This window comes from Drosophila eugracilis, unplaced genomic scaffold (genome assembly GCF_018153835.1).
Source record: "Drosophila eugracilis isolate 14026-0451.02 unplaced genomic scaffold, ASM1815383v1 contig_1828, whole genome shotgun sequence".
NCBI lineage: Eukaryota > Metazoa > Arthropoda > Insecta > Diptera > Drosophilidae > Drosophila > Drosophila eugracilis.
The window spans coordinates 126,289-143,206 of record NW_024572675.1 but is presented as its reverse complement, the minus strand read 5'-3'; the positions used below and the strand labels follow the sequence as shown (position 1 = coordinate 143,206).

General features: G+C 37.5%; 3 protein-coding genes across 3 annotated transcripts; 1 reads left to right on the top strand and 2 right to left on the bottom strand.

The window, feature by feature from the left end:
• The first annotated feature begins 268 nt into the window (after positions 1 to 268).
• Positions 269 to 8,772, top strand: LOC108113444 (NADPH--cytochrome P450 reductase). Its single transcript, XM_017224018.2, has 7 exons — positions 269 to 513; positions 3,727 to 3,909; positions 4,053 to 4,395; positions 5,891 to 6,015; positions 6,067 to 6,668; positions 7,591 to 8,236; positions 8,297 to 8,772. The coding sequence occupies exons 2-7, from the start codon at positions 3,743 to 3,745 to the stop codon at positions 8,439 to 8,441; spliced, it is 2,028 nt and encodes a 675-aa protein (XP_017079507.2). The 5' UTR covers positions 269 to 513; positions 3,727 to 3,742; the 3' UTR covers positions 8,442 to 8,772.
• Positions 8,773 to 11,404: 2,632 nt separating this feature from the next.
• On the bottom strand, positions 11,405 to 13,388 carry LOC108113476. Its single transcript, XM_017224059.2, has 3 exons — positions 12,919 to 13,388; positions 12,268 to 12,436; positions 11,405 to 12,208 (listed from the first exon to the last, which is right to left on the bottom strand). The coding sequence occupies exons 1-3, from the start codon at positions 13,281 to 13,283 to the stop codon at positions 11,492 to 11,494; spliced, it is 1,251 nt and encodes a 416-aa protein (XP_017079548.2). The 5' UTR covers positions 13,284 to 13,388; the 3' UTR covers positions 11,405 to 11,491.
• A 1,518-nt stretch (positions 13,389 to 14,906) lies between these two features.
• LOC108113477 lies at positions 14,907 to 16,539 on the bottom strand. Its single transcript, XM_017224060.2, has 3 exons — positions 16,077 to 16,539; positions 15,844 to 16,012; positions 14,907 to 15,781 (listed from the first exon to the last, which is right to left on the bottom strand). Exons 1-3 carry the CDS (start codon positions 16,448 to 16,450, stop codon positions 15,050 to 15,052), a joined length of 1,275 nt encoding a protein of 424 aa, XP_017079549.2. The 5' UTR covers positions 16,451 to 16,539; the 3' UTR covers positions 14,907 to 15,049.
• Positions 16,540 to 16,918: the final 379 nt, after the last annotated feature.

Here is a 16,918-nt window from a genome sequence, read left to right as displayed (position 1 = left end):
TTGATAGACATATATATATTTATATGTTTTTTGATTTATTTATATTGAGAGTGGTAAAGACATTTTTTAATTTTGTGGAATTTTTATAAGATTAAAATCTAATTTACATTTTGCAGAGGAATTATATGTTTTTAAATGTAAAAGATATTATTAATCGATCACATTTAATATCGTTTCTTATTAGACTGATTAGAGAGACCAGCGATTGCCGTTCTAGTAGTTTTTCATGCAATCTGCATTAAAAACAATCTACGTGCGTTATTTCTGATTTGCTGTCTGCACGGTCACACTCTTCGTATTCGTGGTTTCTACCGTTTACCAAATAATACGGCTTACGAGAATAAAGCAAAAGAAAATTAAGATCGTAGATTCGCTTTGTTCTCTCCGGAAAATAGTGTAATTAAAGGCAGAGCACAAAACGGTCAGGAAGTGTAAGATACAGGAAGAACCTAAGAGGTACGGCATAAAATCAACTGATCGTTTACGACAACCAAAACGGCGCCATTAAATCCGGTGAGTTCGAGGATAAATACTTTTGTTGTAAAAACAAAGCCCCACGGCCACACGAATCCGAAGTCCGTAATGCATAATTATTCATAATAAACCCTGTATTGGTGGTCAAGGTTACAGCGACACGGACGGATAGACAAATCACACAAACTCCAATCAAAATCTTTCCTCACACACACAAGTGCGCATTTGAGCGAGTTTAAAGTTCAGTACCTGTTGCTCGGCTCTCTGGGTGTTTTTCTTTTGCAGCCTCGTTGCTGTATGGGCAATATCTCCATCTCGCTCACTCCTATCCCTATGCGCTTAATTCAGATTAATTTACTTCTGTTATGTTTTATTAGTAATTTGTGCTATTTGCACGCTGAATCGCTTTATTCCAAGTACTTGTGTGAGTCATAGACCGAATTGCATAACTAAAAACTCTACACGGCAATCGACAATCTTCCGCCTTGTCACTTATTTTTTCGAGATTTGATCTTTGGGTGCTTCTAGAAATGTGACCCCTTCATAACTATTTTAACCTTCAATTTTTTAAAATAAGGCTGATATTTAGTTTTATTTCCTAGTTATGTACGATTATATTATTATAAAGTTATACAGCTGGACAAATAAACTTCGATTAAAGCAAAAATATTTCGTTTACAAGGTCAACCATTACTAGACTTTTTAAATTTGGTTTAAAATTTCGGTTTTGTAAGCAATAACTACACGAGTAATTTTAAGAAATGCCACGTCATCAATCTAATCATGTCCGGTGGAAGAAAGCAATATACCAATAAACCTATTAGACCTTTCGAAGCATGTAATACCTTAAAAACATTGACTTCTTTATGCTTTTGAGTTATTTACATATTCGTGTATATATCAAGTCAAGTTAAATACCTAGAAAAGAACGATTAAGGTTTGTTTTCTTCATTCGATTTCTTGAATAAAAGATCGCTATTTCAATATTTTCAAGGTAAATTTAATCATGTCTCGATGTACATATGTATGTACCTGAAACTGTATGTACCTTTACTACCGGTTAGATTTAAACTTGTGATAAGGTTAGTGCGCGAAATAAAATAGTCAAGTCATGCTTACTTTATAAGTTTACCGCTTGATATTGAAACCAAGCGAAATTCTTGGCATTATCGCTTCTATTACTATTGTTTCCCCACCCTGAGCTTGTTTGTCATCAGCTTATTTTAATTAATTATTTAGCACTGAATCATAACGTTTATAAAAATTTCTGTATATTTTAAAATATTTTCTATTTTTTCTTTAATTTATATCTAATTCTAAAATGTTTGTAAAAGAAGAATAATAGACTTATTTTTAATATTGATTATTGTTGATACTTACGGTCATTTTGCAGTAAGCTTGACCTTCTCAAATTGGTTTCCGCCAAATTTGATGTTTAGTCGGCGTTAGGTGTCTAGATATGTACAAATAGCTGTATCTTATAAATGTATTTGGTATTTTGATTCTATAAAAAACGCATCCCCTTATAAGCGCTGAGATCTCCGAGTCTCCAAGAGATTAAACATACTTGTTTTAGAGATGCTGAGCAGTGCAAATTTATTTCAGCATGTTATGTTGATCTTAAAGGACATTACTAGAACAAGAACTACTATGTCTAGAAACATACCGGACCGTAAAAATTTGGAAACTGGTTAACAGTATACTGATAGCCCACAATAGCGATACTTCTGGTTTGGATTTGTATTAAAAGTTAAACAATCAAGAGATATGCAATGCTAAATGCTTAAATATTAATATATATAGATCTTTTGGGTGGTTTAAGAGGTAAGATAAATTAATAATGTGAGTACCATATATGTACATTCGCGGTCACTGCAATCATTTTTTAACAAGAACCAAACAATAAGGCTTATTTATCAACTAGCGTCAAAGCCAATGTATAACCTTAATTTCAAATTAACTTCTGAAAAAGTTTCTAAATTGGACATTTTTTTGTAGATCCTTAATGCGTTGAATAGCATTATCAAAAGTATTGCGGGTATCATAGTTTTTAGCGGTTTGTAGAAGTAAAAGTTTCGAAAAAACTTCCACCCCCCAAGCTATAATAGAATGTTGTATCTTAAGATTCTAGGTTTAAATAGGTATTCTTCTAAGAGTAAGATACTTTAAAGCTTTACTAGTAACGTGTATATTAACTTCAAACCCTAATATTAATACGCACAAAATGGCGAAGCCTTATCTTAATATCTTAGTTTTGTTTGAACTCATAATTTATCTCCTTGCAGTGTCGCCAAATATAGCGCATACATAGCTCACAGAGGCAGTAAGGTGACCTATAAATTCCAATTGCTCCAATTCTTTTTTAACCTCCGCTTGTTGTCAGTGTCTGGCATTATCGTGAGCGTCGAACACCTTTCTCAAACTGGTATCGGACGTGAATACCGATTATACTCTGAATTTGCATATGCTTTACGCAGCAATAGTCTGTCATGTGTTTAATATTTATTTTCTGCCATTGCTGACCACAGTAACAAGAACAACTATACGATTCTATACAAAGTACACAATCAGCCTAGTAGGGCAACAGAAATATTAAAGCATTAATTCGAATTCGAATTCAAGTTGAATCATGATAATTTCGATAAAATATTCCTCAATAAATCCTATGTAACAAAATTTTAATTTCCTTTAAATTTTATACAAATGTTGAACTTCATTAAAGGTACTAATCAAATTAACAACTGTTTTAAAAGAATATTGTAATAATAATATATAATGAAAATGATATCCCTCTATTTGTTGCGCTATATAACTAAATATGGATGTTTCAATATTTTTACATGTTAACTCAATAATAGAGGCGGCAATAGATAGGCGCTGTGTATAAAACATTTTGCTACAAGCCGATAGTTATCAGTGGAGGGAATCGAATTGTATTAATTGCTCAATCGCAATAGCGATTGACGTGAGCTAATAATTGGAGTTAAAGGTGAAATCGATTAAAATCCCTTATTATACGCTATTTCCATGTTATCCGCTGTTAACCAAACTTACCGCCCGATCGATACAGTGAATCGTTAAGACAAGTACGGAAGTTGACTACCGTTACACGCAAACCTATGCTACGTAAGTTTTGGCTTACGTGGAATATATTAGAGAATGTGACCAAAGTGCGCGGCATGCAAATCGGGTTAAATAAATGTTATGCAAATCAAAAACTAAAGCGCCGCGAATTCTGTGTCTTTTTTGCAGTCTTACACTTTCTACCATGGCCACCGAGCGAACAATTGAGGGAGCAGGCGTTCCCGTCGGAGAAGAAGCCTTTCTGGGCCTGCTGGATGTGGTCTTACTAGCAGTACTTATTGCTGGAGCCGCGTTTTACTTCCTGCGCAGTCGAAAGAAGGAGGAAGAGCCGGCTAGGAGTTATTCTATTCAGTGAGTGAATTTTTATCCTAACCTGATGAATATGATAAAAATAAGGTTTTCATATATAGTACAGTAAAATATTAAAAAATATCTTGTTACTCCTGTCCTATCATTGAGCTACGGTTGTAAACCCATTTCCTTATTTTATACAGACCTACAACAGTGTGCACTACCAGTGCAACGGACAATTCATTTATTAAAAAGCTTAAGGCCTCCGGACGGAGTCTTGTTGTTTTTTATGGTTCTCAGACTGGGACCGGAGAGGAGTTCGCCGGCCGCCTAGCCAAGGAAGGAATTCGATACCGTCTAAAGGGAATGGTTGCCGATCCCGAAGAATGCGATATGGAAGAGCTGTTGCAGCTGAAGGATATTACTAACTCATTAGCAGTTTTTTGCCTGGCTACCTACGGTGAGGGAGATCCCACCGACAACGCCATGGAGTTCTACGAATGGATAACAAACGGCGATGTCGACCTGACTGGTCTAAATTATGCGGTAAGTTTCAATGCTATCACTCCAATTGGTGTTATCTACTTGGTGATTACCCTATTCCCCACTCTGCAAACACCGACTCAGGCGTATCGAATGCATAGTCAGTAATAGATGATATTTTTAAATACAGCTAATGTAAGCGAATAAGAAACATTTGAAATTGCATATGTGAAAAAATTTTTTCATGAATAGAATTTGCTATTCATCCTTCTTATGCAAAAATAAGTAACGGCTTACGGGCGAATTCTGTCATGCAGAACCAGACCAGAAACGACTATAATCTTATAATTGTTGTAAAGATTGTGTGGAGATTAAATTCAGAAGAGTAATCGAAATATCTCTCTTCGTTTATTTAACTGTCTGTCAGCATGAACGCTGAGATCACGTAAAAATTTAGGAGGTAGAAACTTAATAACCGACCGCTTGGGTTCTAACGCCTACAAAATTTAAAACCTATAAGGATGATTATGATGATGGTACTAATAATAATAATAAAATCCATAAAATACAAGTATAGTTTGACTTTAAATGGTCAACAGGCATGGTAATGATTTGATGTTAATTTATTTTCATTTCCTTGGACATGGGTTAACCAGAAATAAAACAACTTAAAGGTGGTTTAGTCAGATTGTCTGCTTAAAGCGAGTTTTAATTTTAATTCTTCTATTAATAAAAAAAATTAAAAACGTTCGAAGTTGGGTTTGAACTCGCTATCCTTTGTATAGTTAAAATGGGAAAATTGCATTTTAATTTCTCGAGATCTGTTTCTTAGATCATACTTGTATTCGACAGCACACTCTTGTATGGTGTTGAAAGCTCTGTTATTTTTAAACGTTTTAACAAAGTAGTAGTAATTATGGCTAAGCACGTTAGAATGATATTCAGATACATTCAGAATCCGTATCAGAATTTTGGTGAAAAAATGGCTCACATAATTATAATTATACGGCATACATAAGCGACTACCTCAGAAATGCGTTGTTCGTGCTCGCGTGTTGCAGCATTTTGCATTTGCCAGCTATAATTTTCGAGAATTTATAGTTTGTTTTTGAAAACAATGTGCTTAATGTAAGATTGTTCTTATTCTATTTTGATACCTTGACCTGATAACTATTCGAATTAATTCCTTCGAATGGTGGTCGGAAAATGCAGAATACGATTGCCATATCTGCTCCACTTCTCGTCATGTTTCGTTACCAAAAACTGCAAGCCTTGCGCGGCATTCTGAACAGTTTACGTAATAAAAATACTAGGGTAAAAACTGATGGAATGGGAGAAGAATATTTAGTGAAATAATTCTATCAGCAGTCAATATAATGAATACACATTTTCACCTTTTATAAAGTTATTTTTACGTGCTTTCCTTTTTAAACTTCTCGTAATAACAGAAGTTGTTGTTTTGGGACGATACATTATTTATAATTAAATATATTATATATATATGTATTTTATTTTATTTAAAAAAAAATAAAAATTTACTTTACCATTTACTTTTTAGGTTTTTGGCTTGGGAAACAAGACCTATGAACACTATAACAAAGTTGCCATCTACGTGGACAAAAGGCTTGAGGAGCTGGGCGCCAACCGAGTCTTTGAACTGGGACTGGGCGATGATGATGCCAAGTAGGTGAAAGCTAATAAGGAAAATCATTTCTCATACTTCATTTTCGGCAGCATCGAAGATGACTTCATTACATGGAAAGACCGTTTCTGGCCCGCTGTGTGCGATCACTTCGGAATCGAGGGCGGCGGAGAAGAAGTTCTCATTCGTCAGTATCGCCTGCTGGAGCAGCCGGATGTGCAACCTGATCGCATCTACACGGGAGAGATCGCACGGTTGCACTCTTTGCAGAATCAGCGTCCACCCTTTGACGCAAAGAACCCATTTTTGGCACCCATCAAAGTCAACCGCGAGTTGCACAAGGGTGGTGACCGCTCTTGTATGCATATAGAGTTAGGCATCGATGGTTCAAAAATGCGATATGACACGGGTGATCACGTGGCCATGTACCCTGTTAACGACAAAAGCCTGGTGGAGAAGCTCGGTCAGCTATGTAACGCTGATTTGGACACTGTGTTCTCGTTGATCAACACCGATACTGACAGCAGCAAAAAGCATCCATTCCCTTGCCCTACCACGTACCGCACCGCACTAACCCACTATTTGGAAATCACAGCCATACCTCGCACACATATCCTCAAAGAGCTAGCTGAGTATTGTTCTGATGACAATGAAAAGGAGTTGCTGCGCAATATGGCCTCCATCAGCCCAGAAGGTAAGACATTTTTCAAAAGAACAATTGGAGCTGAATCTTTAAAACGTGAAATTTCGTATTGCGGGAGAAACCCAGATGTAAGGAAAGAAGCAATTTATTGTAAGATCTCTCTGAAAAAGAACTATCTCACTTTCTTACCTGTTCTTTGTATATATGGCATTTAAACAGTTCATTTGCAAAACAGAGCGACCAAACAAATTGAAATGTTAAAATAATATAATCTTACTTATTATAAGGAATATTTGATTGCTTTATAATTTACGATAATTATCCTCTCGAAGCTATCGATAACGACAAACACTAAAAACTATTACAAAACTTTTAACTTGGATAAAACTTCCTTACAACTCTATATGGTATATTCACAATTTAGGAGAACACGCAGTACAAAGGAGGAATTTCTTGTTAATTCGAATGCTTCGTGAAAGCCAACTAAGGAGTCCGTGGAGACCTCTGACTTCAATTAAAACATTTCAGCCAAAGCATATTCATTTTAGTTCCAATAGGAACTGGCAGAAAAATAGAGAAATTGTCCTATACTGACCACAGATCATCGTTCTATTTGCAGGAAAAGATTTTAATTATTCCATCTGCTACTGCCGTATTAATAATACCATCCTAGTCTTTTCAACTATATTGAATGATTTATTTGCTTTGGGCATTTCTTGTCTTATTACGGAAATCCTCAGATCCCTCTGTGTAATAAATTAGGGCTCAATACCCAATTTTAAACTTGGTAGTGAATCTTTGGTATGATTCAAAGAAATTAATTGATTGATTGCTCGCTAAGATTTTTCAACCCAATATTAAAATGAAATTAGAAGTTAATACAATAATTTGAGATCATCCCGTTGCTATTTGATTTTGAGTTAGTTTTTTAATTTTTCCCGTATAAACAGATGTGAATTTTTATGTTTTTTAGGAAAGGAGCAGTACCAGAGCTGGATTCAAGATGCATGTCGCAACGTTGTTCACATTTTAGAAGACATTAGGTCTTGTCGCCCTCCCATCGACCACGTTTGCGAGCTGCTACCCCGCTTACAGCCCCGGTACTATTCTATATCTTCGTCTGCTAAGCTCCACCCTACTAACGTGCACGTGACAGCCGTGCTCGTGGAGTACAATACTTCAACAGGTCGCACAAACAAGGGCGTGGCCACCACATTTCTGAAGAACAGGAAACCTGTTAGCGACGAAATAAAGGTGCCGGTATTTATCCGCAAGTCGCAGTTTCGATTACCCACAAAGCCTGAGACACCTATCATAATGGTGGGCCCGGGTACGGGCTTGGCACCATTCCGCGGCTTCATTCAGGAGCGACAGTTTCTGCGCGATGAAGGCAAGACTGTTGGTGAGTCAATTCTCTACTTTGGATGTCGGAAGCGCAGCGAAGACTTTATCTACGAAACCGAATTGGAGGAGTGGGTTAAGAAGGGCACGCTTACCCTTAAGGCCGCCTTTTCCCGTGACCAGGCGAAAAAGGTTTATGTACAGCATCTGCTTGAACAGGACGCAGATCTAATATGGAAAGTAATTGGCGAAAACAAGGGGCATTTTTACATATGCGGGTAAGTTTTTAGTGAACAACCATAAAATGCTGAAATACTTTATTTATTCTACTTATTCAGCGATGCGAAGAACATGGCCGTCGACGTTAGGAACATTTTAGTGAAAGTTCTGTCCACCAGAGGAAACATGACGGAGGCTGACGCCGTGCAGTATATAAAGAAGATGGAGGCTCAGAAGCGCTACTCGGCTGATGTCTGGAGCTAATCTGGTCAATAAGCAATAAGCGTAACTTCTTTAGTTAAATAAGCTATATAAACGTAATATTTGGTTTGGGAACATCTGCTACAGTTCAACAAACAAATTAGTAATGATTAAGAATATACGTAATTTAATTGACGCTTATTTTGACCGTGGACTGTTCAATTGGGCAAAATTTGACGAAATCTAAATAATATAATGAGCTAGTAACAGGTTGTTATTTAAGTAGCAAGTGCAGATTAGTTCAAGTTATTCCTCATGTGCAATTTAAAATGATTACAATTCTATTTCTGTCAATAATAAAATAAAATACGGTTGATTTTTTATAGCTAAAAAATTATAAATTAGTCCCAATTCATTCTTTACAAAATTTCAGGTGACTTCCTACTGTTTTTAGCAGTATTAAAATCAACAGAATACTTAAACTATAGAGCTACCGTACAAGCATCGTGAAATCTTTTGTTCTCTAAAACAACACTTTTTTGATTTTGTTAAATCGAAACTCCATTTGAACGAATACACAAATCTTGTGAACAAGACGTATGATTGCCCGAAAATAAATGTCTGTGTAGCCTCCACCATACTTGATAATGCCACATTCCTGGTTAAACTGTAATTACAACAATATCCAGAACGACTGCACACTTATCGAAAAAAGTTATGGATGTGTTCAACAGACGAAAATTGTAAAACAGTTGTAAAGCACGTTACTCGGGCTGTAAAAGGGTATATTGAATTCGTTGATAAGTATGTAACAGGTGGAAGAAAGCTTTTCCGACCCTATTAGGATCAGGATCAATAGCCGAGTCAATTTGGTCATGTCCGTCTGTCTGTATGAACGCTGAGATCTTAGGAACTATAGGATCTATAGTTGGGTCTAAGCATGTATATTCTTCAGATACCAGCGCATCTCAATGTGGTACCATTATCTGGCCACGCCCACGCTTACGCCCACCAACGGCGAAAAATGGCACCCGCATTCTCTAAGATCCCTAAAATATCGTTATTTATAAGTGATTGAAATTTTGGATTAGGCATGAAGTTTTTAATAATAGCACCAAATAGTATTGTTTTTTTCTACATCTGACCACACTTATTCTATCCCCATAAAACGCAGAAAACCAAACCCGCTAAAATCTATATACTTACTATTAGAATTGCATCGCAACTCGAGTCGATTTTTCAATCGGCCACGCCCACTCTGACATCCACAAACGGAACAAAAGGAAGCGCTATAGTCGAGTGCCGCGACTATAAGATACCCGTTACTGTTTTACACAATTTTAAAATATTCACTTTGCTAGTAGAAATCACCCAAGCGCCACCTATTGTCGGAGAAAGCATGTCGAGTAACTGATAGTGACGTCACTGCCTTATAACCTAAATTTCTTCATAAGTAGCGAAAAATGTTCCGATCTGAAAAATCTTTGGTAAATCGATAGATATTAACAGAAATAAGTTATACAAGGTCAAACGAAGGCATTCATAATATTATTATAGACGCCACAGGGTTCCGCGGATTGTGGGCCGTTAGAGTGGGCGTGGCCAGATAAAAACTCGTGGGAAGTTGCAGTGGCAACCCTAAAATACGTATTCTTAAGCCTAACTTTCTAGGTCTTTTTAGTTCCCGAGATTTTTGCATTTTTGGTTTTTCGGGTTTTGTGGGCGTTAGGGTGAGCGTGGCTAGATGAAGAAAAACCTCAAGAATCTTTATGCTTAATCTCAACTTTGTATCTGCTATAGTTCCTGAGATCTCAGCGTTCATACGGACGGATGGACATACGGACGGACGGACGAATGAACGGACAGACAGACGGGGCTCAATCGACTTCGCTATTGATCCTGATCAAGAACAAGAATATACTTTATAGGGTCGGAAACGCTTCCTTTTATCTGTTACATCCTTTTAACGAATCTAGTATACCCTTTTACTCTACGAGTAACGGGTATAAAAATGTGGTATCACTATCAGTTACTAAACATGCTTTATTTGATAATAAGAAGGCACAATTTTTAAATTCTGGAAATTGTAATTCGGCTTTTAGGGCCTTCTGCAATTTTACGTTACTTCCTTACGGATACTGATCCCCCTAGGATTGTGCAGAAAGAAGTCAAAAGAAATTTTGTTATAATTTTATGGCTTATGTAACATTACGAAAAATTGGTTCTGTGAGATGGCGATTGTTATGGTGCAAAATCAAGTAGTTTTTTTTTTTAAATTCGCTTAGAGTATACCGTCACTCTCAACATTCCATGGGTTTTTGGGAATTGGTTTTATTTTTCCACAGATATAAATTATTTGATACTTTTTGTATATTTAACTTTAAAACTAAAAGTGAAGGTACAAATTTTTTAAATTCATTGAGTCCTGCAAGATGACTGACTGTTTGTCTGCCTGCCAGTCTGTCTGTCTGTCAGTCAGCCTGCCGTATATCTGTCCGCCTGATTAACTGTCTGTCGTATCCAGACTGAGATTTGTCTGTGTGTCTGTCTTAGTCACTTAGTCTGCCTAGTTTGACTGTCAGTCAGCCTGTCTGCCTTTCTATCTGTCAGTCTGTCTTTCTATCTGTCTGTCTGTCTCCCTGATTGTCTGACTAACTGTTTACTGTCTAGAGGAAACATTGGGCACCAACAATGAATATTAAACCAAACTATAGCATGAGCTACAAAAAAGTTATTCTATTGTGGGCTTTGATATGGAAACCCGCAGATTTGGCATACTCTCAGTTAGTCGGTCATTCCTGTTTGGGGCTGTGGTGTAGCGGTTAGAGGCTTCTACTCGAGCGGTGTTTAAGACAACCTTTCACTATTATATTCCTATTTTTTATTTTTTTTAATTTCAATTATAACTTTTTATCGTATTTTTTTAAATTTTTTAAAATATATTTTTAATATTAATAAGTAAAACTCTTAACCCTTAGATTGTGCAAGCGGCTTTTTAAAAAAAGAATATTGGGAAAGTTTCAAAATCATGTCCAGAAATTCTTCTTTGGGCGCACTAATATGTTATTTTGTTACAAAAACTTGTCTCATCTGTTTATGAGTTTAAAAACAATTCAATCGAAAACGCCAGCTCGTTCGAAGTGCGGCAACGAGTAGCGCAAAGTCTCTGCCAGTCGCCGGGACGTAAACATCTGACGAACCTTCTGCTTTGCAAAGTCTGCGTCATTAAAGTTGTTCAGATTGTTGTCAGTGGTTTGGGCCTTATTCTGACTGATAGTGGGAAGGATGCCGTAACTGGCGAAGAATCCGTAGGCTTCGCGGCGTTCGACTTCTTCTAAGATCTGCTCGAAGCTGGGGACCGGGACGCCCATGTCGAGATTTAGCAGAGTTTTTGACAGCTTATCGTGGTAAGACCGCAGTAACTTGGTCCGTTGGTTAACCAGCACATCCAAGGAAAGGCTGGTATAAAAAAAATAATTTAAGTCTATTCCTGGACTGCCCCATATGCTCAGCTGAAAGTCGATGAGGATAAGGTCCAGCGGACGATTCGCTGTGTCATACTTAAATAGCAAATTGTTTACCCACAAGTCACCGTGGTTAAGTACTTTAACCTCCTTCTCCAGCGGAGCTTGACTGCGTTCCAAATTAGCCCGCTGGTTCATCATATAGTTTTCGATCTTCCCGGCGATTCGATCGAAGCCAGGCCATGAACTCACAAGTGAATGCAGTTCCTTGCCATTGCTTGAGAAGAAACGCATCAGTAAGCCGTCCTCTTCAAGTGCTTTCGGCGATAGCATGCCGTCGGCGTAAAAATCAAATATGTGGGGATCCTGTAAACGTCGAAGTAGCCATATAAAACTATTATCGGTCTCCGTTTAAATCAACTCACCAGAACTGCCAAAGCCATCGAAGAGGCGTGAAACTCTGCTAAACGCTCCATGACCAGCTGACAGTGCTCCTCGTCCAAGCCTAATTCGCGGGAGGCCATTACGTAGCCCAAATCGCCAAGATCCTCGAACACAAGAGTGTTTTCCGGTTGTTTCATGCACTTATATAGTCTGTTTGAAAGCAAAAGGATTTCACTGTTTAAAACATACTAATGATAAAAAAAATCTTAAGAAACAGTAAGTCAAGTAAAACAACACCTTTTAAATTATGATTACATAAATACAAATCAAACAAACACAATTTTGCGTTGTCGAATGGACATCACATTACCTCCAAACAATAAGTTTTTTAAAGTTTTTTTTCCAGCCGAGTTTATTTTAAATAAATAAATATCGAAAATTCGCCGCTTATTTTATTCTATGAAATTCAATTTCTATTCCCCCATTTGTTATCTCTTGGCCTAGGGTCAATTCTGTTTCTGCGCGGTGCCTACGTCTAATTTGTCTACTTTTACGTATGCTTTGAAAAATATATGTTTTGTACTGTCAAACGTATAGTTATAACACGTACACTATTTTTATTTGTAGTTATGTTTTTATTACCTGTCGTTAAAAGAAATTTCTTTCTCGTAATTTCTTTAAATATCACTCACTTGGGTCCGAAGCGTCGGTTGCACCTCATCATAAGCTCCATCCGCGGAAGAACCTCGAAGTACGTTATCTTCTCTTTAAGGTACACTTGTAGATCAACAATAAACTCCACGGAATCCAGGTGAGGAATGCTCTTCACAATAAATACCATGTTCTGAGCAGGATGATCTGAGCTAGTGAAGGACACATTTGCCCGGTAGATCTGACTGCAGTAGTTTTCACCGGTGCTACTTCCCTTTCGAATATGTACGGCCACCAGCTTTACCTTTGTTGTTCGCAGGGCCGTTTCCAGCACTTCCTCGAAAAAGGGCACGTCCAGGTGGCTAGGTGGATGAAACACGTCCGCATCAAACACAACGCTACACATTTTGCAATCGTTTTAAAAGTAGCAAGCCTGCAGTTCACTATTTATATTTACGTGTCACTGCGAGTCTTGCTCAATTAAATCCAAAAATACAATTAATTATAATTATATGTATTCACTTAAATTGTACTTAAAGTATAAAATCACTTCTGATATTGGTAAAACACGCAATGTAGAGAAGTCAAGCTTCTGTTGCTTATATATACGGCATTGGAAACAATATATTAATACTTTCGTATTTTCTTGGCTTACACTTGCAACGATTGACCGCGTATGATACCCGTTACTTGTAAAGTAAGGTAGTATAACGTATTCGTTCAAAAGTATGAAACTAGTAATAAAAAGCGATTCCGACCTGACTAGGATTGGCAGCCTAGTACGATTTTTCGCATTAGTCAAAAGTCGGTCGATCAAGTATCGTCCCATTATATCTTGGATATAATATACAGATTGACTGTCCTTCTTTTGCCAGCTGTTTCCTTTAATACGAAATATAGAATTATATCCGTGATGGCCGAGTTATATGAGCTTATGCTTTTTAATATAACACAAACATGAACTACACTTTATGAGCGTATATACTTCTTGGCGGAGTGCCGACTGCACACAGCGCCATCTGGTCGGTATAAGAATCACGCCCGTTAAATTTACACATATCTGTCGGCGCCCTAAGCCAAAGCTGAACTTACCGCTAGGACAACGAGAATTTACCGAGTTGTGAAAAGATTTATTGTTACTCTTGTCTAGACTTAAAGGTAATAATCGATTCTCAGGGGCCCCCTGTGCATTTTGGTCAAAATGATGCATTAGCAGTTCCGGCCGGAGTTAAGCAATCTACTTCGACTGATTTCAGCATAAGTTAACAGATAAATCTTAACTGATCTACAAACTAAATCTTTACGGAATAGGACCGAAAATTAAAATTGAAGTTCCCTTTTAATTTGGAAACAAGCCAGGCATTATTTTTTTCTGTTTTGGACAAGCTCATACGTTTTTAAAGGTTGGCGAAGGAACCGCCGTGAACTCGCCTTCCCGTTATGATTATTTAGTATAAATGTTATCAGATTCGGTTAAATTTGGCGAATCTTAAACTTAGCCTTACTAGAGAGTCGATCGTCAATCCTTTGCGAAGACAGACGCTAAAGATCTAAGCCCAGAGATTATAAGGAAGCGTTTCCGACTCTATAAAGTACATATATTCATGATCAGTATCAATAGCGAAGTCGATTAGGTTATGCCCGTCTGTCCGTATGAACGCTGAGATCTAAGGAACTATAAGAGATACAGGCAGATTCTTGAGGTCCATACGCAGTGCAAGTTTATTTTAGCAACCTGCCACGCCCACTATAATGCCCACAAATCTCGGAAAACTGTGGCGTTCATAATATTATAATGTATGTCTTCGTTTGACCTTGTATAACATATTTTTGTCACTATCTAGCGACTTACCAAAGATTTTTCAAATATGAACATTATTTCGGAATTTATGAAGAACCATGCTTCTTAAATCCCATTGAAATAGCAACTTCTGATATCGTGAATCAAGTAATCCTATCCGGGTATGAATCTGGAGGTAGCCACCAAGATCAGGCTGCATGTGTTGACAAATGTGTGCCTTCGTCCGACTGGTCTATTAAATGATCTATTTTTGCTAACATATCAGGGTGTATACATTATGGATAGCTAAACTTATGATTCTGTTTAAACATGAGTACATTTAAAATTCACATGTCCAATTGTTATCACAAAGTTTAATGGCAAAACAACTTTTAATAGTCGCCAAAGACTCCTAGAGAATCTGCTCGTTGCAAGGCCCACTTCTGGTAGTTGTTTAAAAATGTTTGCGAAAAAATGGCATCCATCTTACGTTGCTTAAAAGCTTCGTCCTGCATGTTCTCTATGCTGTTGTCCTGAGCTAATTCTTTGGGCATAGTAATCATAGGTAGAAAAGCGAACAACCCAAATAGTCCGTAGGTCTCGCGACTTCGCAGTTCATACTGCAGGTCCTCGAATGTGGGGATGTCCTCAAAGCGGGCGTACTTTAAAGCATCCTTAAATGCCGCGTAGTACACCTTAATTAGATCCTCACGGCGCTCTTGCAGCAATTCAAGCTTAAGGCTGGTGTTTAGGAAGAAATTCAGGTCGCAAGCTGGACTACCGTAAAAGCTGAGCTGAAAGTCCACAAAGATAGCACGCGTAGGTACTTCAGGCTGTGAAGCGTTCTCGTAGGCGTACATAAAGTTGTTGGTCCACATGTCACCATGATTGAGTACCACGTACCGATCACCATTCTTTGGTTTGGCTGCAGCCACGCATACAGATCGAAAGTTGTCCATAAGGCGCTGTAGGTTTTTGGTTATTTTTTCAAAGCCAGGCCAACTGGCTGAACTTTTGATGAGACCCTTTAGGAAGCCTCCAAACATATGCTCAAAGGTGTCGCTCTTCATCAATATGTCTTCGCTGAGCATGCCACGTGAGTACTTCTCCACAATTCGTGGATCCTGTATGGTTACAAAACCTTGTCAGATAAATGTTTTATATTATACAGTGTTATCACTCTTACCTTTTTGGCCAGTACCATGGATGTGGCATGAAATTTTCCTAGCTGCTGAAGGATAAGGGAGGCATGGTGCCAGTCAAGGCCTGCTTCTCGTGACGACACTTTATATCCCTCGACTTTCAGATCGCTAAATACAATTGTCTGAACAGGGGTCTTTACGGAGTGATAATACCTACAATAAAATATCATTTCTTATCTGTATAATTTTAACTGAAACTTTTACTCAATCCACTTACTTGGCTCCAAATCTATCTCCACGACTCAGGATTTCCAATCGGGGCAGGACGTCTGTGTAGGTCTGCTTCTCCTTGATGAAAACACTGACGTCCTCTAGAAACTGAGTTGCTTCAGTAATCGGAATCGTTTTAACAATCAGAGAAAGCTTGTCCGTTGCTGTGGATTCAGCTCCATTAACCCACTTCGAGAAGGTAAGTTCGACCCGATAAATAGCCGAGCAGTAGTTGTCCCCAGGGTTGCTGCCCCAGTCAAAAATGATTTCCTTTACGGTTACTTTTGACTCTCTCAGACCGTCTTCAAGGGTCTCCGTGAAAAACTGTTCATTCAGATACTCAGGCACTGATATCTTCTGTTTGTTTTGTATGACTGCCATTTCAAAGTGTGTAAGTTATAACTTACTATATGTCGTTCGAGAGACACCCAAGGGCTTGCGTTTCGGAGCGAACTGATTTGACGGCGACGTAGAACGTCTCATTTTATATGTGTTCGTTATAGTGGGCACAATTTCGGGCTTTATAAATGTCCATCATGTCATCATCAAGATGTACTGATTAAGCGTTAAACAATACAGTGTTTCAATTTTATTAGAATTCGTTCTTCGACCATAGATACATTCTCAATAAGCTTAATATGAAATAGTCAGAATATAAATATAAAAAGGCACAGTAATTTATAATTTTTTAATTTGAATCGCCTTATAAAAAAAAATAATAAATCTAATTTAATTTAAAATAATAAATCATTTTTATTAAAATTTCTTTACCTTAACAATTTATTTTGTGGCATTATTTACTTCTATATTTTTTCTAATGCCTTAAAAGCATATCACTAAAATAATATA